The 25989-nt window shown below is 47.2% G+C and overlaps 1 protein-coding gene across 1 annotated transcript; it reads right to left on the reverse strand.

The window, feature by feature from the left end:
• Window positions 1-7025: 7025 nt before the first annotated feature.
• LOC140189945 (uncharacterized) lies at window positions 7026-25989 on the reverse strand. The gene is made up of 2 exons (XM_072246317.1): window positions 25810-25989; window positions 7026-10475 (listed from the first exon to the last, which is right to left on the reverse strand). Exon 2 carries the CDS (start codon window positions 10453-10455, stop codon window positions 8947-8949), a length of 1509 nt encoding a protein of 502 aa, XP_072102418.1. The 5' UTR covers window positions 10456-10475; window positions 25810-25989; the 3' UTR covers window positions 7026-8946.

The following is a 25989-nucleotide window of genomic DNA, read 5'->3' on the forward strand; positions in this document are numbered from 1 at the left end:
AATCCACTTCATCTCGCCCAATACCTTGGATATTTGAGCACCCTTGTAATATTAACTGCACTCACTTCTCTTCCCTGGCACCCTTCAATATCCACCACACTAGTGTCTTCCAGAGTGGAGACTGATGCAAAATACTCATTTTCATCCTGCCAACTCCTTGTCCCTTGTTATTGTTTCTCCAACCTCATTTTCTAGCGGTCCTATATCCACTCTCATCTCTTATTTTTTCACGTACTTGAAAAAGCTCTTACTATCCACTTTGATGTTTGCTAGCTTGCTTTCACTTTTCTTTTCCTTCCTAATGATTCTTTCAGTTGCTCTCTGTAGAGTTTAAAGCTTCCCAATCCTCTGTCTTCCCACTGATTTTTGTTATGTTGTATGCTCTCTCTTTTGCTTTTACATTAGCTTTGACTTTCCTTGTCAGCTACGGGTGTACTATTTTGCCATTTGAGTATTTCTTTGTTTTTGGGATACATCTGTCCTGTACCTTCCTCATTTCCCCCAGAAATTCAGGCCATTGTTGCTCTGCTGTCATTCCTGCCAGCACCTCCTTCCAATTTACTTTGGCCAACTCCTCTCTCATACCACTGCAATTTCCTTCACTCCACTGAAATACTGCTACATCAGACTACTTTCTCACTATCAAATTTCAAGTTGAACACAATCATACTGTCTCCTAGGGGTTATTTTACCTTAAGCTCCCTAATCACCCTATCCTAATATAGCTGATCCCCAAAGACAAACTGCTCTTAAAAGCCATCTCGTAGGCGTTCAACAAATCACTCGAGATCCATTACCAACCCTATTTTCTGAATCGACCTGCATGTTATAATCTCCCATGACTATAACATTGCCCTTTCGACACACCCTTTCTACAGCATTCACCTTATTTCTTATACTCCCGGCATTGAGATACACTTTGCTACTCTTTTTGATTCTGCATCCCTAATGCACTGATACTCACCCTGCTGGCTGCAATTTTGTCCCATCATCTGCCTGTCCTTCCTGACAGTGTGAGTGCACTCTAACTTTGCTTTTGTTTTAAATCATTCGTCCTATTCTGAGTCCCTTCACCCCAGTTCCCACCTGTACTCACCGACTTTCCGCAAGGAAGTTCAGGGACATGTCTCTGCACCACAGGACAATTGGAAAATAACACTAGATCGTGTGCTGTCAGAAATCTGAAAACACAACAAACCGGCAGTCTCTGTGGAGACAGACAGTTAAATGTTCCAGGTCCTAGATCCTTCATCAGGGCAGAGAGTGGTACCGCACAGAAATGGGACATCTGTGCCGATCTAATCCCTTTGACTGGTACAAACACAAGAAATTCTACAGATGCTGGAAGTCCAGAGCAACACACACAAAATGCAGGAAGAACTCAGCAGGTCAGACAGCATCTATGGAAATAAATAGTCAATTTTTCAGGCCGAGACTTCTCATCAGGACTGGAAAAGAAGGGTAGCTAGGTGATAGGTGAAGCCAGCTGGGGATGAAGGAATCTAATGGAAGGTAGGGAAGGTTGGTTACCAGGGGAGGTCATAGGCAGGTGAAGAAGAAGCCAGAGTGGGGAATAGAGTCCAGGTGAGGCAACACTTTACCTGTGAATTTGCTGGGTCCCAAACAGTTCCTCCAGGTGAGGCAAAACTTCACCTTCAAATCTGCTGGAATCGTCTATTGTGCCCAGTGGTCCCGATGTGACCTCCCCTACATTGGTGAGATCCATCGTAAATTGGGGGACCACTTCGTCAAGCATTTCTGCTCTGCTTTTTAAAATGGAACTGCCCAATGGCCCAACATTTTAATTCCCATTCCCATATGTCAGTCCTTGGCTTCTTGTGTCAAGATGAGGCCATGTCAGCGTGGAGGAGCAACACCTTATATTTCACCTGGATAGCCTCCAACCTAATGGCATGAATATTGATTTCTCCTTACGGTAAAAAAAAATTCCTCTGCTTCCCCACTCTTACCTCTTCTCATCTGCCGATCACCTCCCCCTTTCCTTTTGCTTATGGTCCACTCTCCTCTCCTATCAGATTCCTTCTCCGGCCTTTTACCTTCAACTATCACCTTCTAGCTATGCTCCTCCCCCACCTTTATATTTTGGCACCTTCCCAGTCCTGAAGAAGTGTCTCGGCCCAAAATGTTGACTGTTTTTACACAACTGCTGCCTGACCTACTGAGTTCCTCTAGCAACATTTTGTGAATCAGACTTGGTGTCACTCCTCTACTTTTCCTACGCTACACTGCCATCTTCAGTGGGATCCTACCACCAAGCACATCTTTCCCTCCACCCCCGCACCCCCCCCCACTTCTGCTTTCCGCAGGGATTACTCCCTATGCAACTGCCTTGTCCATTTGTTCCTCCCCACTGATCTCCCTCCTGGTTCATAACCTAGCAAGCTACACCCCCTCCCTCACTATTATTCAGGGCCCCAAACAGTTCTTCCGGGTGAGGTGATACTTCACCCATGAGTCTGTTGGGGTTATCAACTGTATCCATTGTTCCCGGTGTGGCCTCTTTTATATTGGTGAGACCTGACGTACAGTGGAAAACTGCTTCGACAAGCACTGTTCTATCCACCAGAAAAAGCATGATCTCCCAGTGGCCACCCATCTTAACTCCACTTCCCATTCCCATTCCAACATATCGGTCCTTGGCCTCCTCTACTGTTGCGATGAGGCCACACTCAGACTGGAGGAGGAACACCTTAAATTCCATCTGGGTAGCCTCCAATCTGATGGCATGAACATCAATTTCTCAAACTTTCGGTAATGGCACACCTCCTCCCCACACACTCCATCATTCCCCATCTCCATTTCCCTCTCTCACCTTATCTCCTTGCCTGCCCATCACCCCCCTCTGGTGCTCTCCCCCCTTTTGTTTCTTTCTGTCCTCTCCTATCAGATTTCCCCTTCTCCAGCCTTGTATCTTTTTCACCAATCAACTTCCCAGCTCTTTACTTCATCCTTCCCAGTTTCACCTATCATCTTGTGTTTCTTCCTCCTCTCCCACCTTCCAACTCTGACTCACCATCCTTTATTCTCCAGTTCTGATGAGGAGTCTCAGCCCAAGATGTCAACTATACTCTTTTCCATAAATGCTGCCTGGCTTGCTAAATTCCTCCAGCATTTTGACTGTTGCTCGGCAACATCCTTGTAAATTTTCTCTGCACTCTTTCAACCTTTGTTACATCTTTCCTCTAGGTAGGTGACCAAAACTGCACACAATACTCCAAATTAGGCCTCAGCATCATCTTTTACAACTTCAACATTACATCCCATCTTCTGTACTCAATACATTGATTACAATGTGCCAAAAGCTTTCTTTACGACCTCATCTACCTGTGACACCACTTTCAACAAATTATGACCTGTATTCCCAGATCCCTTTGTTCTACCACACTCCTCAGTGCCCTACCATTCACTGTGTTCAGCCTACCCTGGTTGGTCCTACTGAAGATCGACACCTCACTCTTGTCTGCATTAAATTCCAGCTGATGCAGATCCCTCTGCAAGCTGATAGCCTTCCTCACTGTCCACTACACTCTCAATCTTGGTGTCATCCGCAAATTTGCTGATCCAGTTAAGCACATTATCATCCAGATCATTGATATTGATGACAAACAAAAAGAACCCAGCAACAATTCCTGTGGCACTCCACTAGTCACAGGCCTCCAGTCAGAGGGCAACCACTCTCTGGTTTCTCCCATAAAGCCAATGTCTAATCCAATTTACTACCTCATCCTTAATACCAAGCAACTGAACCTTGTTGACCAGCCTCTCATGCGGGACCTTGTCAAATGCCTTACCTTCATCCACTTTCCAGGTAACTTCCACAAAAAACTAAGATTGGTTAGACATGACGTACCATGCATGGAGCCATGCTGAATATCCACATATCTTCTTCAAACCTCCCCTCTCACCTTAAACTAGGTTGAAGGACAGCTTCTACCCTGTTGTTATCAGACCTCCAATTTCCATAGTATAAAGTCAAAGTAACTTTATTATCGAAGTATACATATGCCACCAGATACTACCCTGAGATTCATTTTCCTGCAGGCACTCACAGGAAAATAAAGAAAATCAATAGAATTTATGATAAATTATGTATGAAAAAAGACTGACAAATGTGCAAAAGACAAATTGTACAAATAAAAAATAAATTACACTGAGAATATGAGCTATAGAGTCTGTAGGTCATCGAATCAGTTAGTGAAGATATCCATGCTGGTTCAGGAACTTAATGGTTGGTGGTGGGACCTGGGGCTCCAGTACCTCCTGCCTGATGATAGCAACAAGAAAGCATGGCCTGGATGGTGTTGGCGGGGGGTCTTTGATCATGAATGCTGTTTTCTTGTGAGTGCTCAATGGTAGAGAGAACTGAGCCATATCCACCACTTCCTGTAGATTTTTCTGTTCCTGGGCATTAGTGTTTCCATACATGGCCATCAGGATACTCTGCACTGTCAAAGTACTTGTTGGTGGTGTATCAAATATGTGCAAGCTTCTAGTAAGGGTAGAGAAACTGTTGTGCCTTCTTAGAGATGTACTGGTCCCAAGATAGATCCTCTAATATGTTATCGCCAAGGAATTTGAAGTTGCTGACCTCCTCTACTTCTGATCCCCCAATGAGGGCTGGCTTGTCAACCTCTGGTTTCCTCCTCCTTAGCCAATATCAGCTCCTCAGTCTTGCTGACGTCGAGTGTCAGGTTATTGTTCAACCAGATTTTCATCACCCTCCTACGCACTGATTTGTCACTACCTTTGATTTGGCCAAACAGTCAGCAAATTTAAATATGGCATTGAAGCAGTGTTTAGCCAGACACTTATAAGTATAAAGTGAGTAGAGCTGAGGGCCAAGCATACCTTGTGGTGATAGAGATTGTGGAGGTATTGTTGCCAGTCTGTAAGTGAGGATCCAATTGCACAAAGGGGTATTGAGGCCAAAGCCCTAAAACTTATTGATTAGTTTTGAGGGGTTGACAGGTTTGAATCAAGAGCTGCAGTCAATGAAGTTCTGATGTATGTGTCTTCACCGAATGAAGAGCCCATGAAATGGCATCTGCTTTTGACCTGTTGTGACAGTAGGTACATTGGAATGGATGTTTCATGACCAACCACTCAGAATACTTCATCACAGTGGATGCAAGTGCTACTGGGTGATGGTCATTGAGGTGGGTTACCATGTTCCTTTTAGGCACTGACATGATTGAAGCAGACTGTTCTTCTTCTTCTTTAGCCCATAATAGGGCTGCTGACAGCAGCTCATCAGTTCTGTATCTGTGCCCAGTCTTTCAAGCCCATCTATACTTCTAAGCAACGTTTGTTTTATGGAATGGGGTTGCTAGCTCTATGCTCAAACCTCCCTTCACAGCCAGGCTTGGGACCATCCGTGGCAGATTCAGACTGTTATCTTTGTAGCATTTTGTTATGTCAACCACAGCAGTATGGTTTACTTTGGCAAAAATAAGGCCAGTTTTCCAAAGTGTTGCATCTTCACGTGTTATCTGTGGTTCCACGAGTCTCGGGGTACTGAACAGCCTTGCTTTTTGGGCAATCTGCCATTTTATAACTAATTCCAACCTCCCTGACCCCCCAACACATGACAGAAATATATGGTAGAAATCATTGTCCAACTTACATACTTTACTGCTTCTCACACTATCTGGACTTCTCTGACCTACACCTTGGTACTGCCCACATTAAGACAGGACTGTGTTGATTTCTTTATGCCCTGCCCACAGTTATCCTAGAGTTAGAGATGTTATTGTTTTTAAAATCTTTGACTCCAATGCCCTGACAATGCCAGCCCATATTTCCATTTGCCAGGATCACCACATGGATTTGGAAGTTTGAGTCTACTTGAAGGGATTAAAGGCAGATAAATCCCCAGGCCCAGATGGTCTACATCCCAGAGTGCTTAAGGAAGTAGCCCAAGAAATAGTGGATGCATTAGTGATAATTTTTCAAAACTCGTTAGATTCTGGACTAGTTCCTGAGGATTGGAGGGTGGCTAATGTAACCCCACTTTTTAAAAAAGGAGGGAGAGAGAAACCGGGGAATTATAGACCGGTTAGCCTAACGTCCGTGGTGGGGAAACTGCTGGAGTCAGTTATCAAAGATGTGATAACAGCACATTTGGAAAGCGGTGAAATCATCGGACAAAGTCAGCATGGATTTGTGAAAGGAAAATCATGTCTGACGAATCTCATAGAATTTTTTGAGAATGTAACTAGTAGAGTGGATAGGGGAGAACCAGTGGACGTGGTATATTTGGATTTTCAAAAGGCTTTTGACAAGGTCCCACACAGGAGATTAGTGTGCAAACTTAAAGCACACGGTATTGGGGGTAAGGTATTGATGTGGATAGAGAATTGGTTAGCAGACAGGAAGCAAAGAGTGGGAATAAACGGGACCTTTTCAGAATGGCAGGCAGTGACTAGTGGGGTACCGCAAGGCTCAGTGCTGGGTCTCCAGCTGTTTACAATATATATTAATGACTTGGATGAGGGAACTAAATGCAGCATCTCCAAGTTTGCGGATGACACGAAGCTGGGCAGCAGTGTTAGCTGTGAGGAGGATGCTAAGAGGATGCAGGGTGACTTGGATAGGTTAGGCGAGTGGGCAAATTCATGGCAGATGCAATTTAATGTGGATAAATGTGAAGTTATCCACTTTGGTGGCAAAAATAGGAAAACAGATTATTATCTGAATGATGGCCGATTAGGAAAAAGGGAGGTGCAACGAGACCTGGGTGTCATTACACACCAGTCATTGAAAGTGGGCATGCAGGTATAGCAGGCGGTGAAAAAGGCGATTGGTATGCTGGCACTTATAGCGAGAGGATTCGAGTACAGGAGCAGGGAGGTACTACTGCAGTTGTACAAGGCCTTGGTGAGACCACACCTGGAGTATTGTGTGCAGTTTTGGTCCCCTAATCTGAGGAAAGACATCCTTGCCATAGAGGGAGTACAAAGAAGGTTCACCAGATTGATTCCTGGGATGGCAGGACTTTCATATGAAGAAAGACTGGATGAACTAGGCTTGTACTTGTTGGAATTTAGAAGATTGAGGGGGGATCTGATTGAAACGTATAAAATCCTAAAGGGATTGGACAGGCTAGATGCAGGAAGATTGTTCCCGGTGTTGGGGAAGTCCAGAACGAGGGGTCATAGTTTGAGGATAAGGGGGAAGCCTTTTAGGACTGAGATTAGGAAAAACTTCTTCACACAGAGAGTAGTGAATCTGTGGAATTCTCTGCCACAGGACACAGTTGAGGCCAGTTCATTAGCTATATTTAAAAGGGAGTTAAATATGGCCCTTGTGGCTACGGGGATCAGGGGGTATGGAGGGAAGGCTGGTGCAGGGTTCTGAGTTGGATGATCAGCCATGATCATAATAAATGGTGGTGCAGGCTCGAAGGGCCAAATGGCCTACTCCTGCACCTATTTTCTATGTTTTTTCTATGTTTCCCTCCTAGTACCCAAACTCCATCTTGAATTCTTCAAATTGGAGTAGTTCATGGAGTACTTCTCCCATTATTCCGGAACTTCTCGATCTTTTTGAAAATTTCAAGGTTCTTTAATCATTTAATAGTATAGATGTTGCTCTCACCTGCCACTGCTACCAGGCTTTTAATAATCAGTTCTTCTGAAAGCTCCACCTCTTGTCTTTTCCTATGGCTGTGATGGGAATATGTATGGGGCTTTAGAAGGCTTTAATCTCCATCTCCATTGGTAATATACAGGGGAAGGTGAAGAATTTCCTTAAACATCTAATGAAATGGCCCAGCTATCTGGGGTACTTGGTATTATATGTGTCTTCAGAAGTTTGATTTTCTGAACAGTCCCCACTTCCCTCAATGGGGTCTATGCACACAGCATCCGACCTATCACCTTTCCACTATCTACAGGTCAGGAGAGTGAGGGAACACTCCCCACTTCCCTCAATGGGGTTAGTCTATGCACACAGCATCGAGGGAACACTCCCCACTTCCCTGGATGGAATGAGGATCCAACAATCCCTCAAGAAGCCCCAGCAACATCCAGGACAAGGCACCTATCAGCACTCCGAATGTGTTCTCCCTCCACAATCGGTGCACCGTAACCTTAGTGTGCGTTGTCTACAGAACGTCCCATATTTCCTCACGTACCTCCCCAAACCCTCCAACCTCCACTGCCCTGGGAAGATGAGAGCAAGTGGGCAAAGAAGAGGGGGAACACCAAACTGCCTCCTTTCCTGAATCTAAAACTCCCTCTCCACTGACAGCACTGAGGGAGCACCTTTCCTCCCCCATACACACAGTTTGAGGGGGTGACTATTTCTGGGACGCCCACCTCTGCAAACATCATAGAAACAGAACAGTACTCTTCTTTGTGAGAAAGTTTGTTTCGAATGAACAGTGGTACAGTTGTAGTATAACTTCCCAAATACAAATAATTGCATTAACTTAAGTCATGTCACTTAAAGAAACCATGTTTGCAAGAGCACGTAGTCATGTATATATGATAAATTAGGGGAGGTGTATGTAGGAATGCACTCCAATTCCCTGTAGTGAGGGAGTGCCGTACTCAGGAAATCGAGTACTACAACCAGACACACACTCCCTGGTACCAAGCCAGCACCACACTGTCTGGGGAGATGTACATTCTGCAGGAATGGAGTGTTAAACCCCAGGCACACTCTACCCAGTAATGAGGGAGTGTTGCACTGTATGGTGAGATGTACATACTCAGGAATGGAGCAGTAAAGCCCAGACAAACACTCCCCGAGATTGACAGTGTGCCATACTTTGAACCACTGCAGGAACCCGGATGGAATGGAACCAGCTCCCCCCCCCAACCCCCCTCTCTCTTTAGAGTAGGGAGCAGGGGAGATTAAGGAAGGAGACCTCATCCCCGGACTCTGGGAATCAGGAAGAGATCGAAGCACACCCACCAGCCCTCACTGGGGTTCTCTCTGCCTGTGCTCCACACTATGTACCCTTTGCTGGTGAGTCTTGAGGTGAGAGGATTGGGAGAAAGCCCTGCCGCACTCAGGACAGGCATAGGGACGCTCACCGGTATGCACCAGTCGGTGGCGGCCGAGAGCAGAGGACGCAGCAAAACGCTTGCCACATTGGGCACAGGCAAAGGGCCGCTCGCCGGTGTGGGCCCGTAGGTGCTTGGCAGCCTGGGAGGGGTAGCGGAAGGCCCTAGGGCAGAGGGGACAGAGGTGAGGACACCGGCGTGGGGCCCGAGGACGAGAGGAGTAACGGAAGGCCCCGGGGCGGGGGTGGGGGGGCTGCCGGTGTGAGCGGAGGTGGCGGGAAAGCCCACTGGCTGACCGGAAGTGTTTGCCGCAGTGCGGGCAGGGATGGGGGGCGAGGAGGGGTAGAGGGCGAGGCCCAGCGTGGAGGCGCCGGTGGGTCTTAAGGTGGGAGGACTGGGAGAAGGCTCGGCCGCAATCGGGGCAGGGGTGGGGGCGCTCGCCGGAGTGCACCAGCTGATGTCGTAGCAAGGCAGAAGAGACAGCAAAGCGCTTGCCGCATTGCCCACACAGGAAGGGGCGCTCGCCAGTGTGGGCCCTCAGGTGCAAAGAGAGCCGGGAGGGGTAGCGGAAGGCCCGGGGGCAGTGGGGGCACTGATGGTGGAGGGTGGAGGAAGAGGACTGGGGTTGAGGCTGGGGAGGGAGGCAAAGGCAGGGACGGTGACAGGGACCCTGCATTTGCAACTGAGATTCAGGGATGTGGATCTCCTGTGGCTGCGAATCATGAGTGTAGATCTCCTGGGACCAGGATATGGGAGTGTGAATCTCCTGTGACTGTGTTGGGAAGCAGGGAAAGGGCTGCAGCCAGGATTCGGGAGTGTGGATCTCCTGTGTCTGTAGCCGGGAGCAGAGACACGGCTGCAGCTTGAATTTGGGGAAGTTGATCTCCCACTGGGGGTCTGGGGAGGGCCGGCAGCGGTGTGCTGTCACAGTGGAGAAACGGCGGAAGCTCTTGCCACACTGGGCACAGATGAAGGGTCCGGCATGCGTACGCAAGTGGGCCTTGAGATGGGAGGGCTGGCCGAAAGCCCGGCCGCATTGGGGGCAGGGGTGGGGCCGTTGGCGGGTGTGAACGAGTTGATGACGCAGTAGGGCCGAGGAGCGAGAAAAGGCCCGGCCACATTGGCCACAGCGGAAGGGCCGCAGGCCAGTGTGAATGACCTGGTGGGCACGCAGTTTGGAGGGGGCGGCAAAACCCCGGCCACAGACAATGCAGAGGTGGGGCCTTTCGCCGGTGTGAGTGAATCTGTGCAGGGCGAGCTGTGAGGGGTAACGGAATGCCCTGGGGCAGAGTGGGCAGAGGTGACGTCCGTGCGCACTCTCTCTCCTCCTATCCCCCTGCCCTTCTCCACCCGCCTCTGCCTCTGCTTCGGGCTCCTCTTTGATCCGAGTCGGCATGGAGCAACCCTGAGACAGCACCGACATCGACACCTCCAAGCAGTTCTCTGAGGGGAGAGAAAAGAGTCAGGAGATCAGCAACCTCTAAACACCCCATGGTCACACTGCAAATATCAAAGGACCCAATGTAAACATTATTGCTCTCCCCGGGGATCCCCAGTAATTATGAACGCAATCCCCGTAAATATTAACACTCTCCTCAGGATTCCCAGGATACCCTGGGAATATTAACACATTCCCCAGGAACCCCATGTAACTATTAACACTCTTGTCGGGGATCCCCTGTAAATACTAACACACTCCCCAGAGACTCCCAGTAATTAGTAATATCTCCGCGGGAACACCCTGTAAATATTAACAAACTTTCCGGGGACCCCCTATAAATATTAACACTCTCCCCGGGGACTCCCTGTAAATATTAACACTCTCCCCGGGGAACCCCTGTAAATATTAACACTCTCCCTGGGGAACCCCTGTAAATATTAACACTCTCCCCGGGGAACCCCTGCAAATATTACCAGACCCTCCCCGAGGAATACCCATGCAAACTAAAACACACCCCGGACACCCCCTGTAAATATTTGAAGGATATGTCCGGTGTGTGCTAATAATTATTTGAAGTCTGCGGGGAGTGTGTTCATACTTACAGTAGGTCCCTGCAGACATGTTACCAATTACAAGGGGTCTCCGTGTAAACTGTTAATATTTACAGTGGATTCCTGGGGAGTTCAACCCAGATAAGTGTGAAGAAGTTCATTTTGGTAAATCAAATATGATGGCAGGATGTAGTGAAGGATCAGAGGGATCTTGGGGTCCGAGTCCATAGGTCACTCAAAGCTTCTGCACAGGTTGACTCTGTGGTTAAGAAGGCATACGGTGCATTGGCCTTCATCAACCGTGGGTTTGAGTTTAAGAGCCGAGAGGTACTGTTACAGCTATATAGGAGCCCGGTCAGACCTCACTTGGAGTACTGTGCTCTGTTCTGGTCACCTCACTACAGGAAGGATGTGGAAACTATAGAAAGGGTGCAGAGGAGATTTACAGGGATGTTGCCTGGATTGGGGAGCATGCCTTATGAGAATACATAGGTTGAGTGAAATCGGCCTTTTCTCCTTGGAGCGATGGAGGACGAGAGGTGACCTGATAGAGGTGTATAAGATGATGAGCGGCATTGATTGTGTGGATAGTCAGAGGCTTTTTCCCCCAGAGCTGAAATAGCTAACACGAGAGGGCACAGTTTTAAGGTGCTTGGTAGCAGGTACAGAAACGCCGGTTAAGTTCTTTACGCAGAGAGTGGTGAGTGTGTGGAATGGGCTGTCAATGATGGTGGTGGAGGCGGATATGATAGGGCCTTTTAAAAGACTCCTGGATAAGTACATGGAGCTTAGAAAAAGAGAGGCCTATGGGTAACCCGAGGTAATTTCTAACTAAGTACATGTTCAACACAGCATTGTGGGCCGAAGTCCCTGTAGTTTTTCTAGGTTTCTAAGTTTCAACGAGTCTGTTAATGTTTACAGGGCACCCTGGTTAATGTGTTAATGTTTACCATGGGTGTCTGGGGAATGTGTTAATATGTATTGCATGTTCCCGGAGAGTGTGTTAATATTTGCTGGGGGTCCTGGGAAATATGTTAATATTTACAGGGCTCACCAAGGAGTGTGTTGATATTTTCTGAGGGTCGCCAGAGGTTACACTAATATTTAGAAGGAATCCTGGAGACTGTGTTAATATATACTGGGGGAGTGTGTTAATATTTACAGGGGATCCCCGGGGAGTGTGTTAATATTTACAGGGGGTCCCCAGGGAGAGGGTTAATATTTACAGGGGGTCCCCGGGGAGTGTGTTAATATTTACAGGGGGTCCCCGGGGAGTGTGTTAATATTTACAGGGGGTCCCCAGGGAGAGGGTTAATATTTACAGGAGGTCCCCGGGGAGTGTGTTAATATTTACAGGGGGTCCCTGGGGAGAGGGTTAATATTTACAGGGGGTCCCCGGGGAGAGGGTTAATATTTACAGGGGGTCCCCGGGGAGTGTGTTAATATTTAAAGGAGGTCCCCGGGGAGTGTGTTAATATTTACAGGAGGTCCCCGGGGAGTATGTTAATATTTACAGGGGGTCCCCAAGGAGTGTGTTAATATTTACAGGGTGTCATAGTCACAGTCATAGTCATACTTTATTGATCCTGAGGGAAACCGGTGTGTGGGGGGAGTGTGTGTTAATATTTACTGGGGGTCCGGGGACAGTGTGTAAATATTTATAGGGGATCCAAGGGGAGCGTGTTAATATTTACAGGGACACCCTGTAAGTATTAACACACCCTGAGGAATTCAAATATATATTAGCACATCCCCAGTCACCCTCTTCAAATATAAACGCGCTTCCCGGCGATCTCCAGTAAATTTCAACACACCACCTGGAGACCCCTGTAAATATTAACACACTCAAGGACACATTGGAAGTTTTAACATATCCCCAGGCATGCCCTGTAAATATTAACACTCTCCCAGGAGACTGCCTGTAAATGTTTACACTCTCCCCAGGGACCCCCAGTAAGTATTAACACACTCCCCGGGGACCCCCTGTAAATATTAATACTCTCCCTGTGGACCTTCTGTATATAATAACACTCTCCCCAAGGAACATACTGTAAATAATAACACACTCCCTGGGGAAACACCCTGTAAATACTAACACACTCCCTGGGGAAACCCCCTGTAAATATTAACACTCTCCCCGGAGACTCCCTGTCAATATTAACACACTCCCTGGGGATTCCCTGTAAGTGTGTTAATATTCACAGGAGGTCCCAGGGTGAGTGTTAATATTGACAGGGCATGCCTGGGGATATGTTCATATGTCCAATGAATCCTTGAGCAGGGTGTGAATGTTTACAGGGGTGTCCATGCAGTGTGTTAATATTAACAATGGGTGTTCAGAGGGAGAGTGTTAATGTTTACAGCGGGGAGAGTGCTAATGTTTACAGGGGTGTCCATGCAGTGTGTTAATATTAACAATGGGTGTTCAGAGGGAGAGTGTTAATGTTTACAGCAGGGAGAGTGCTAATGTTTACAGGGGTGTCCATGCAGTGTGTTAATATTAACAATGGGTGTTCAGAGGGAGAGTCTTAATGTTTACAGCGGGGAGAGTGCTAAAGTTTACAGGGGTGTCCATGCAGTGTGTTAATATTTACGAGGGGACCCCAGGGATAGTTTGTTAATATTTACAGGGGATCCTCAGGGAGTGTGTTAATACTTACTGGGGGTCCCTGGGGAGTGTGTAAACATTTACAAGAGGTCTCTGGGGAGAGTGTTAATATTTACAGGGCGTGCCTGGGGATATGTTAAAACTTCCAATGTGGCCTTGAATGTGTTAATATTTACAGGGGTCTCCAGGTAGTGTGTTGAAATTTACTGGAGATCGCCGGGAAGCACGTTTATATTTGAAGAGGGTGACCGGGGATATGCTAATATATATTTGAAGTCCCCGGGGTGTGTTAATACTTAAAGGGGGGGTCCCTGTAAATATTAAAACACTCCCCTTGGATCCCCTATTAATATTATCACTCTCTCCCCGGGACCCCTGTAAATATTAACACACACCCCAGGAGACCCTCTGTAAATATTAACACACACCCCGGGAGACCCTCTGTAAATATTAACACACAACCCGGGAGACCCTCGGTAAATATTAACACACACCCCGGAGACCCTCTGTAAATATTAACACACACTCTTGGACACCCTGTGTAAATATTAACACACACCCCGGGAGACCCTCTGTAAATATTAACACACAACCCGGGAGACCCTCGGTAAATATTAACACACACCCCGGAGACCCTCTGTAAGTATTAACACACACCCCGGGAGACCCTCTGTAAATATTAACACACACCCCGGGACCCCTCTGTAAATATTAACACACACCCCGGGACACCCTCTGTAAATATTAACACACACCCCGGGAGACCCTCTGTAAATATTAACACACACCCTGGGAGACCCTCTGTAAATATTAACACACACCCCGGGAGACCCTCTGTAAATATTAACACACACTTCGGGAGACCCTCTGTAAATATTAACACACACCCCAGGACACCCTTGATAAATATTAACACACACCCCGGGAGACCCTCTGTAAATATTAACACACACCCCGGGAGACCCTCTGTAAATATTAACACACACCTCGGGAGACCCTCTGTAAATATTAACACACACCCCGGGAGACCCTCTGTAAATATTAACACACACCCTGGGAGACCCTCTGTAAATATTAACACACACCCCGGGACACCCTCGATAAATATTAACACACACCCCGGGAGACCCGCGGTAAATATTAACACACACCCCGGGAGACCCTCGGTAAATATTAACACACACCCCATGACACCCTATGTAAATATTGAGACACTCTCTAGGGATCATCTATAAATATTAACATATCCCCAGAGACACCCTGTAATTATTAAAACACTCCTCAGGAAACCACTGTACATATTAAGATACACACATAAAAGTTGCTGGTGAACGCAGCAGGCCAGGCAGCATCTCTAGGAAGAGGTGCAGTCGACGTTTCTGGCCTAGACCCTTCGTCAGGACTAACTGAAGGAAGAGTGAGTAAGGGATTTGAAAGTTGGAGGGGGAGGGGGAGATCCAAAATGATAGGAGAAGACAGGAGGGGGAGGGATGGAGCCAAGAGCTGGACAGGTGATTGGTAAAAGGGATACGAGAGGATCATGGGACAGGAGGTCCGGGAAGAAAGACAAGGGGGGGAACCCAGAGGATGGGCAAGGGGTATATTCAGAGGGACAGAGGGAGAAATAGGAGAGAGAGAAAGAATGTGTGTATAAAAGTAAGTAACAGATGGGGTACGAGGGGGAGGTGGGGCATTAGCGGAAGTTAGAGAAGTCGATGTTCATGCCATCAGGTTGGAGGCTACCCAGACGGAATATAAGGTGTTGTTCCTCCAACCTGAGTGTGGCTTCATCTTTACAGTAGAGGAGGCCGTGAATAGACATGTCAGAATGGGAATGGGATGTGGAATTAAAATGTGTGGCCACTGGGAGATCCTGCTTTCTCTGGCGGACAGAGCGTAGATGTTCAGCAAAGCGGTCTCCCAGTCTGCGTCGGGTCTCGCCAATATATAAAAGGCCACATCGGGAGCACCGGACGCAGTATATCACCCCAGCTGACTCACAGGTGAAGTGTTGCCTCACCTGGAAGGACTGTTTGGGGCCCTGAATGGTGGTGAGGGAGGAAGTGTAAGGGCATGTGTAGCACTTGTTCCGCTTACACAGATAAGTGCCGGGAGGGAGATCAGTGGGGAGGGATGGGGGGGACGAATGGACAAGGGAGTTGTGTAGGGAGCGATCCCTGCGGAATGCCGAGAGAGGGGGGGAGGGAAAGATGTGCTTAGTGGTGGGATCCCGTTGGAGGTGGTGGAAGTTACGGAGAATAATATGTTGGACTCGGAGGCTGGTGGGGTGGTAGGTGAGGACCAGGGGAACCCTATTCCTAGTGGGGTGGCGGGAGGATGGAGTGAGAGCAGATGTACGTGAAATGGGGGAGATGCATTTAAGAGCAGAGTTGATAGTGGAGGAAGGGAAGCCCCTTTCTTTAAAAAAGGAGGACATCTCCCTCGTCCTAGAATGAAAAGCCTCATCCTGAGAGCAGATGCGGCGGAGACGAAGGAATTGCGAGAAGAGGATGGTGTTTTTGCAAGAGACAGGTTGAGAAGAGGAATAGTCCAGATAGCTGTGAGAGTCAGTAGGCTTATAGTAGACATCAGTGGATAAGCTGTCTCCAGAGACAGAGACAGAAAGATCTAGAAAGGGGAGGAAGGTGTCGGAAATGGACCAGGTAAACTTGAGGGCAGGGTGAAAGTTGGAGGCAAAGTTAATAAAGTCAACGAGCTCTGCATGCGTGCAGGAAGCAGCACCAATGCAGTTGTCGATGTAGCGAAGGAAAAGTGGGGGACAGATACCAGAATAGGCACGGAACATAGATTGTTCCACAAAGCCAACAAAAAGACAGGCATAGCTAGGACCCATACGGGTGCCCATAGCTACACCTTTAGTTTGGAGGAAGTTTGCCTATCACCTGTCCAGCTGTTGGCTCCATCCCCCCCCCTCCTGTCTTCTCCTATCATTTTGGATCTCCCCCTCCCCTTCCAACTTTCAAATCTCTTACTCACTCTTCCTTCAGTTCGTCCTGACAAAGGGTCTCGGCCTGAAACGTCGACCGTACCTCTTCCTAGAGATGCTGCCTGGCCTGCTGCGTTCACCAGCAACTTTTATGTGTGTTGCTTAAATTTCCAGCATCTGCAGAATTCCTGTTGTTTACATATTAAGATATTCCCCAGACATCCTTTGTGAATGCTAAGACACTCCCCACGAACACTCTGTAAATATTTAGACACTCCAGGAGACTCTCTGTAAATATTAACACATTCCCCTGACACCCACTGTTAATATTCACACTCTCCCCGGCGAACCTCTGTAAATGATAATGCAATCTCTGGTGGCCCCAAGAAAATTGGATGTCAGGGGTAAGTTTTTTATGCAGAAAGTGGTGAGTAAGAGGAATGGGCTGCCGGTGATGGATACAATAGGGTTTTTTAAGAGACTCCTGGATGGGTACGTGGAGCTTACAAGAATAGAGGGTTATGGATAACTCTAGGTAATTTCTAAACTAAGTACGTGTTCGGCACAGCATTGTGGGCCGAAGGGCCTGTATTGTGCTGTAGGTTTTCTATATTTCTATATAAAATTTTAACATGCTAATTGGTGACCCCTGTAAATATGAACACGTTTGCGGGATACCATCTGTAGATATTAACACACTCCCTGGGGGCCCCCTGTAAATGCTAGCATACTCACTGGTGAAATTCTGTAAGTATTAGCTCACTCTCCAGGGACCCCAGAAAGTATTACCACACACCCCAGAGGCCTCCGTGAAATGAACACACTCCCCAGGTAAATATTAACACAGTCTCTGGGATCCCTTGTAAATATTAATGCAACCTCTGATGAACCCAGGAAAATACCAACGCACTCCTTGGAGAGCCCTGTAAATACTGACACAATGTCCGGGACCCGCACTGTAAATATTAACACACTCCCTGGTGATCCCCTGTGAATATTAACACATTGGCATGGACTGCTATAAATATTAACACTTTAACCAGCGATCCCCTGTAAATATTAACACACTCCTCAGGGACCCCCTGTAAATATTAACACACTCCTCAGGGACCCCCTGTAAATATTAACACACTCTCCGGGAACCTCCTGAAAATATTAACACAGTCCCCGGGGACCCCCAGTGAATATTAACACACTCTCCCTGGGAACCCCCTGGAAACATTAACACACTCCTCAGGGACCCCCTGTAAATATTAACACACTCCCCGGGAACCTCCTGAAAATATTAACACACTCCCCAGGGACCCCTGTAAATATTAACACACTCCCCAGGAACCTCCTGAAAATATTAACACACTCCCCAGGGACCCCTGTAAATATTAACACACTCCCCAGGGACCCCTGTAAATATTAACACACTCCCTGGGGACCCCCTGTAAATATTAACACACTCCCCAGACACACCCAGTAAATAATGACACGCCCTTGGGAATGTACTGTAAATATGAATGTACTCCCCAGAGACCCCTGTAAATATCAATACACTCCCAATTTCTGGAAGCAATTCGGAAGGCATGGGATATATACATTGCAAAGAGGAAGAAGTAATCTAAAAGCAAGGTGACACAACCATGGCTAGCAAGGGAAGTCAAAGCCAAATAGAGGGCATATAATAGAGCAAACATTTGTGTGAAGTTGAAGGATTAGAAAGCTTTTAAAATCAACAGAAGGCAATTAAAAATGCCATTAAGAAGGTAATGATGAATATGAAAGTAAGCTAGCCAATAATACTAAAAATTTCTTCAGATACATAAGGAGCAAACGAGAGGCGACAGTGGATATCAGACCACTGGAAAGCGATACCGGAAATGTCAGACAGACTGAATAAATATATTACATCAGTCTTCATGGTGGAAGACATTAGCAGTAAGGTGTCCGGGGTCATGAAGAGCGTGAAGTTGCCAGAACAAGAGAGAAGGTCCTTGGGAAACTAAAAGGTCTGAAGGTAGATACATCACCTGGACCAGATGGTTTACACCCCAGAGTTCCGAAAGAGGTGGTTCAAGAAATTGTGCAGGCATCTGTCAAGAATCACTAGATTCTGGAATGGTTCCGGAAGGCTGGAAAATTGCAATTGTCACTCCAAAAAAGGAAACTATACTCTAGTAGTCTGACCTCAATGTTTGGGAAGATGTTGGAGTCGATTATTAAGGGTGAGGTCTCAGGGTACTTGGATGCACATGATAAAATAGGCCATAGTCAGCATGGTTTCCTCAAAGGAAAATCTTGCCTGGTAAACCTGTTGGAATTCTTTGAAGAAATAACAAGCAGGATAGACAAAAGGAAAATCAGCTGATGTTGTGTACTTGGATTTTTAGAAAGCCTTTGACCATGGTATTACAGGAAAGATTCTAGCATGGATAAAGCAGTGGCTGGTTGGTAGGAATAAAGGGTGACTAGTGGTATTGCACAGGGGTCTGTGTTGGGACCGATTCTTTTTACTTTATATGTCAATGATTTGGATGATGGGATTGAAGGCTTTTTTGCAAAGTTTGCAGATGATATGAAGATAGGTGGAGCACCAGGTAGTTTTGAGGAAGTAGAGAAGCTACTTAGGACCTAGACCGATTAGGAGAATGGGCAAAGACATGGCAGATGGAATACAGTATCAGGAAGTGTATGGTCATACACTTCAGTAAAAGAAATAAAAGGGTTGACTATTTTCTAAATAGAAAGAAAACACAAAAAACTGAAGCACAAAGGGACTTGAGAGATTCCTAAAGATAAATTTGCAGGATGAATCTGTGGTGAGGAAGGCAAATGCAATGTTAGCATTCGTTTCAAGAGGACTAGAATATAAATGCAAGGAAGTAATTTTGAGATGTTATAAAGCACTGGTGAGGCCTCACTTGGAGTCTTGTGAACAGGTTATCTTCGAAAGGATGTGTTGAAACTGTAAAGGATTCAAAGGAGGTTCACGAAAATGATTCCAGGATTGAATGGCTTGTCATATGAAGAACATTTGATGGCTCTGGGCCTGTATTTGCTGGAATTCAGAAGAATGAGGCGTAACCTCATTGAATCACATCGAATGTTGAAAGGCCTCGAATAGAGTGGGTGTGAAGATGTTTCCTGTGGTGGGAGAGTCTAAGACCAGAGGTCACAGCCTCAGAATAGAGGGGTGTCCTTTTAGAACACAGATGAGAAAGAATTTCTTTAGTCAGAGAGTGGTGAATCTGTAGAATTCTTTGCCACAGGCAACTGTGAGCTATGAGGTCTTTATGTATATTTAAGATTTAAGACACAGAGAAGAATAGTTTCTTGATTGTCAGGGCATCAAGGGATACAGGGAGAAGGCAGGAGATTTGGGCTGAGATCAGACTCAATGGCCAAATGGCCTAATTCTGTTCCTATATCTTATGAGCAATCCTCACAGAGGGATCAGAAATGGAGAGAGAGCAAGCAATTTCAAGCTCCTGGGTGTCAATATCTCTGAGGATCTAACCTGGTTCCAAAATACTGATGCAGCTATGAAGGCAAGATAGCAGCTATATTTCATGAGGAGTTTGAGGAGAATTGGTTTGTCACCCAAAACACTTGAAAACCTCTACAGAAGTACAAGCCATGGAAAGCATTCTGACAGGATGCATCATTGTCTGGTATAGGGGGTGGAAGTGAAGCTAATGTGCAGGATCGAAAGAAGCTAAAGAAAGTTGTAATATCAATGATCACTAGTACTAGCCTCCATGGTATCCATGACATGGTGCCTCACAAAGGCAGTTTCCATTATTAAGGACCCCCATCAGCCAGGACATGCCCTCTCCTCACTGTGAGCATCAGGTAGTCCGTTTCTAAATCGACATTGAAGCATGAACACTAACTACCTCACTATTCTTTTATTTGTTTTGCAGAATTTAGAAACATAGAAAACGTACAGCACAATACAGGCCCTACGGCCCACAAAGCTATGCCCAACATGTCCCTACCTTAGAACTACCTAAATTTTACCCATAGCCCTCTATTTTTCTAAGCTCCATGTAGCCATCCAGGAGTCTCTTAAAAGACCCTATTGTATCTGCCTCCACCACCGTTGCCGGCAGCCCATTCCATGCAGTCACCACTCTCTGTGTAAAAAACTTACCCTCCTCTGACATCTCCTCTGTACCTACTTCCAAGCACCTTAAAACTGTGCCCTCTCGTGCTACCCATTTCAGCCCTGGGGAAAAGCCTCTGACTATCCACACGATCAATGCCTCTCCTTATCTTGTACACCTCTATCAGGTCACCTCTCATCCTCTGTCACTCCAAGGAGAAAAGGCCGAGTTCACTCAACCTATTCTCATAAGGCATGCTCTCCAATTCAGGCAACATCCTTGTAAATCTTCTCTGCACTCTTTCTATGGTTTCCACATCCTTCCTGTAGTGAGGTGACCAGAACTGAGCACAGTACTCCAAGTGGGGTCTGACCAGGGTCCTATATAGCTGCAACAATACCTCTCGGCTCCAAAATTCAATTCCATGATTGATGAAAGCCAATATACCATATGCCTTCTTAACCATAGAGTCAACCTGCGCAGCAGCTTTGAGTGTCCTATGGACTCGGACCCCTCTGATCCTCTATACTGCCAAGCGTCTTACCATTAATACTATATTCTGTCATACCTGATCTACCAAAATGAACCACTTCACACTTATCTGGGTTGAACTCCATCTGCCATTTCTCAGCCCAGTTTTTCATCCTATCAATGTCCCGTTGCAACCTCTGACAGCCCTCCACACTATCCACAACACCCCCAATCTTTGTGTCATCAGCAAATTTACTGACCCACCCCTCCATTTCCTCGTCCAGGTCATTTATAAAAATCGTGAAGAGTAGGGACCCCAGAACAGATCCCTGAGGCACACTGCTGGTCACCAGCCTCCATGCAGAATATGACCCGTCTACAACACTCTTTGCCTTCTGTGGGCAAGCCAGTTCTGGATCCACAAAGCAAGGTCCCCTTGGATCCCATGCCTCCTTACTTACTCAATAAGCCTTGCATAGGGTACCTAAATGCCTTGCTGAAAGCCATATACACTACATCTACAGCTCTACCTTCATCAATGTGTTTAGTCACATCCTCAAAATATTCAATCAGTCTCGTAAGGCACGACCTGCCCTTGACAAAGCCATGCTGACTATTCCTAATCATATTATACCTCTCCAAATGTTCACAAATCCTGCCTCTCAGGATCTTCGCCATCAACTTACCAACCACTGAAGTAAGACTCACTGGCCTATAATTTTCTGGGCTATCCCTACTCCCTTTCTTGAATAAGGGAATAACATCCACAACCCGCCAATCCTCTGGAACCTCTCCTATCCTCATTGATGATGTTTTAATTTAACTATTTAATATATATACTTACTGTAATTGATTTTTGCTATATTTATCATGGATTGCATCGTACTGTTGTCGCTGTTAACAAATCTCGTAACATATGCTGATGATATTAAACCTGATTCTGAGTTATATAAGATGTTGGTGAGGCCTAAATTGGACTATTGCATCAAGTTCTGCTCAACTATCTACAGGAAAGAAAAAGTACAGAGAAAACTTATGAAGCTGTTGCTGGGGCTTGAGGATCTAAGTTACAGAGAAATATTGAATAGCTTAGGACTTTATCCCTTGAGCGGTGGAGAACAAGAGAAGATTTGATTGAGGTATGCAAAATTATAAGGGGTAAATGCAACCAGGCTTTCTCCACTGAGCTTGGGTGGGACAACAATGAAAGGTGAAATATTTAAGAGGAACATGAGGGAGAACTTCTTCAGAGAATGGTGAGAGTGTGGTATGAGCTACCAGTGGAAGTGGAGCATGCAATTTCAACATTAAAGAAAAGTTTGGATAGGTGAGATACGAAGGGCTATGGTCCAGACGCAGTTTGACGAGACCAGGCAGCATAGCAGTTCAGAAGGGCTGTTTCCTGCTGTAGTCCTCTGACTCTATATCAAGCTCAGCGCCATATACTTCCCTCACCCGTTTCCTCCCCACAGACACATCTCAATGCCCTTCATGCATGTACCTTTCCCTTCTCCCTCCATATACCTTCCTTGTATCTGCCTCCATATCCACACAACCTCCTTCTTTTCACACTTGTCGTCCCCAATATCTGCAGCTGTCCCTCAGCCCTTTTACCTACCCAGTATTCTCCCTGTATCCTCCACCGTATCGGCTCCAATATCTGCACCCTCCCCTCACCCCATCGTCAGCTGTGGGCCCCTATCACAATCGCCGGTATTGGTGTCTAATTACCCCTATCTGCTCCCTCACTCCATATCCATCCCTTCACCCTCTATCATAAGACTATAAGACATAGGAGCAGAATTAGGCCATTCAGCCCATCGAGTCTGTCCTGCCATTCTATTATGGCTGATCCCAGATCCCACACAACCTCATACACCTGCCTTCTCCCCCATATCTTTCGATGTCCTGACCAATTGGGAAACTATCAACTTCCGCTTGAAATATACCCAAGGACTTGGTCTCCATCGCAGTCAGTGGCAGAGCATTCCACACATTCAACACTCTTTGGTTAAAAAAAATTCCTGCTTACTTGAGTTCGGAAAAGCCGCCTCTCAATTTTGAGGCTGTGCCCTCCAGTTCTGGATAACCCACCAGAGGAAACATCCTCTCCACATCCACCATATCTAGTCCTATCGACATTTGGTAGGTTTCAATGAGATCCCCCCGCTTTCTTCTAAATTCCAGTGAGTACAGGCCCAAAGCTGCCAAACGCTCCCCTTCATTCCTGGAATCATCCTCATGAACCTCCTCTGGTCTCGCTCCAATGACAACACATCTTTTCTGAGATATGGGGCCCAAATCTGGTGACAATAGTCCAAATGCAACGTATGAAACCTCAGCATTATCTCCTTCTTTTATATTCTATTCCCCTTGAAATAAATGCCAACATTGTATTTACCTTCTTTACCAGAGACTTCACCTATAAATTAACCATCTGAGAGTCTTGCACGAGGACTCCAAGGGTGCCCTCTGATGTTTAAATTTTCTCCCCATTTAGGTAATAGTCCACACTACTGTTCCTTATATCAAAATGCATTCTCATACATTTCCCAACACTGTATCCATCTGTCACTTTTTTTCCATTCTTCCAATCTGTCTAAGTCCCGCTGCAATCGCATTGCTTCCTCAGCACCACCTACCCCTCCACCTATCATCTGCAAACTTTGCCACAGAGCCATCAATTCCATTATCCAAATCATTGACAAACAATGTGAAAAGTAGCGGGCCCATTATTGACCCCTGAGGAACACCACTAGTCACCGGCAGCCAACCAGAAAAGCCCCCTTTATTCCCAATCGCTGCCTCCTGCCTCTCAGCTATTCCCCTATCTGTGCTGGTATCTTTCCTGTGACGCCACAGGATCTTATCTTGTTAAACAACCTCATGTGAGGCACCTTATCAAATGCCTTCTGAAAATTCAAGTAAATAACATCCACTGCCTCTCCTTTGTCCACCCTGTGTGTTACTTCCTCGAAGAACTCTTAACAGATTTGTCAGGCAAGATTTCCCTTTATAGAAACCATGCTGACTTTGACTTATTTTATCATTAGTCTCCAAGTACCCCAAAACCTCATCCTTAATAATAGACTCCAACACTTTTCCAACCACTGAGGTTAGGCTCACTGGCCTATAATTTCATTTATTTTTGCCATCATCCCTTCTTAAAGAGTGGATGCCTCTGTAACTCCCTTTATTCCATTGTGATACTGATACATCTGACTTGTGCTTCTCTCTTTCTCAGATTGCAGTACGAATTGAATCATATTATGTTCACTGCCTCCTAAGGACTCCTTTACATTAAACTCCTTAATAAAATCTGGTTATTCCACAACATCCAATCTAAGATAGCCTTTCCTTAAGAAGGCTCAAACACACGCTGCTCTGAAAAGCCATCTCGTAGGCAATCAACAGATTCCCTCTCTTGCGATCCAACACCAACCTGATTTTCCCAATCTCCTTGCATATTGAAGTCCCCCATTACAATGTGACATTACCCTTATTCCATGCAGATTCCAGCTCCCTTTGCAATCTCAACCTCACATCTTGGCTATATACGATTCCCATAATGGGGTTTTGACCCTTGCAGTTTAACTCCACCCACAAAGATTCAACATTCTGACCTTATATCCACCCCATAACCCCATATCCATTCTCTCGTCCCCTTCACCCCGTATCCATCCCCTTCACACTGTAGCCATGACCCTCTCTCCCCGTATCTGCCTGTTCAACCCAGATCCACCCCATGCACATATATGACCCCCTTCGCCCTATACCTGCCCCCACCCCATAACTGCTCTCCACACCTGATACCTGCTCTTTCACCCCGTACCGCCTCCTCTTCACATATCTACTCCCCTCATCCCATACCCACATCCTTCACCCTGTATCTGGCCCCTCATTCCCCATATGTGCTCTCCCCACATCTGCTCCCCTTCAACCCATTTATGTCCCTCGTCCCATATCGGCCCCCCTCATCCCATATCTGCCCCTCTCATCCCATATCTGCCCCTCTCACCCCATATCTGCCCCCTCGCCCCGTATCGGCCCCTTGCCCATATCTGCCCCCTCGCCCCGTATCGGCCCCTTGCCCATATCTGCCCCCTCGCCCCGTATCGGCCCCTTGCCCATATCTGCCCCCTCGCCCCGTATCGGCCCCTTGCCCATATCTGCCCCCTCGCCCCGTATCGGCCCCTTGCCCATATCTGCCCCCTCGCCCCGTATCGGCCCCTTGCCCATATCTGCCCCCTCGCCCCGTATCGGCCCCTTGCCCATATCTGCCCCCTCGCCCCGTATCGGCCCCTTGCCCATATCTGCCCCCTCGCCCCGTATCAGCCCCTTGCCCATATCTGCCCCCCTTGCCCCGTATCTATCCCCCTCACCCCATATCTGCCCCCTCGCCCCGTATCGGTCCCCCTCACCCCATATCTGCCCCCTCGCCCCGTATCGGTCCCCCTCGTCCCATATCTGCCCCCTCGCCCCGTATCGGTCCCCCTCGTCCCATATCTGCCCCCTCGCCCCGTATCGGTCCCCCTCGTCCCATATCTGCCCCCTTCACCCTGTACCGGACCCCCTTGCCCCATCTCGGACCCCCTCACCCATATCCGCCCCCCGCCCCGTGTCGGCCCGCAACACCCCCTATACACATTGCATTAGCCCCCTCACCCGGTACCGGTGTTGTCACGCTCCGGCCTTCCCGGTTGCCGGATTAACGAGCGGCTGCTGGCCGTAAGCGGGAGAAAAAGGCGTCCGCGGGCTTCACCGACGGTTGGTGACCCCTGAACCCGCCGTTCCCCGCGCGCGCGTTGCTCCGACCGCGGCCGCGAGCCGACCGACCCCCAGACG

Source organism: Mobula birostris, chromosome 29 (assembly GCF_030028105.1).
Source record: "Mobula birostris isolate sMobBir1 chromosome 29, sMobBir1.hap1, whole genome shotgun sequence".
NCBI lineage: Eukaryota > Metazoa > Chordata > Chondrichthyes > Myliobatiformes > Myliobatidae > Mobula > Mobula birostris.

What these genes read in the sequence shown, in the direction of transcription:
- LOC140189945 (XM_072246317.1), bottom strand. Translation starts at nt 10,455, where the DNA reads ATGTCGGTGCTGTCTCAGGGTTGCTCCATGCCGACTCGGATCAAAGAG.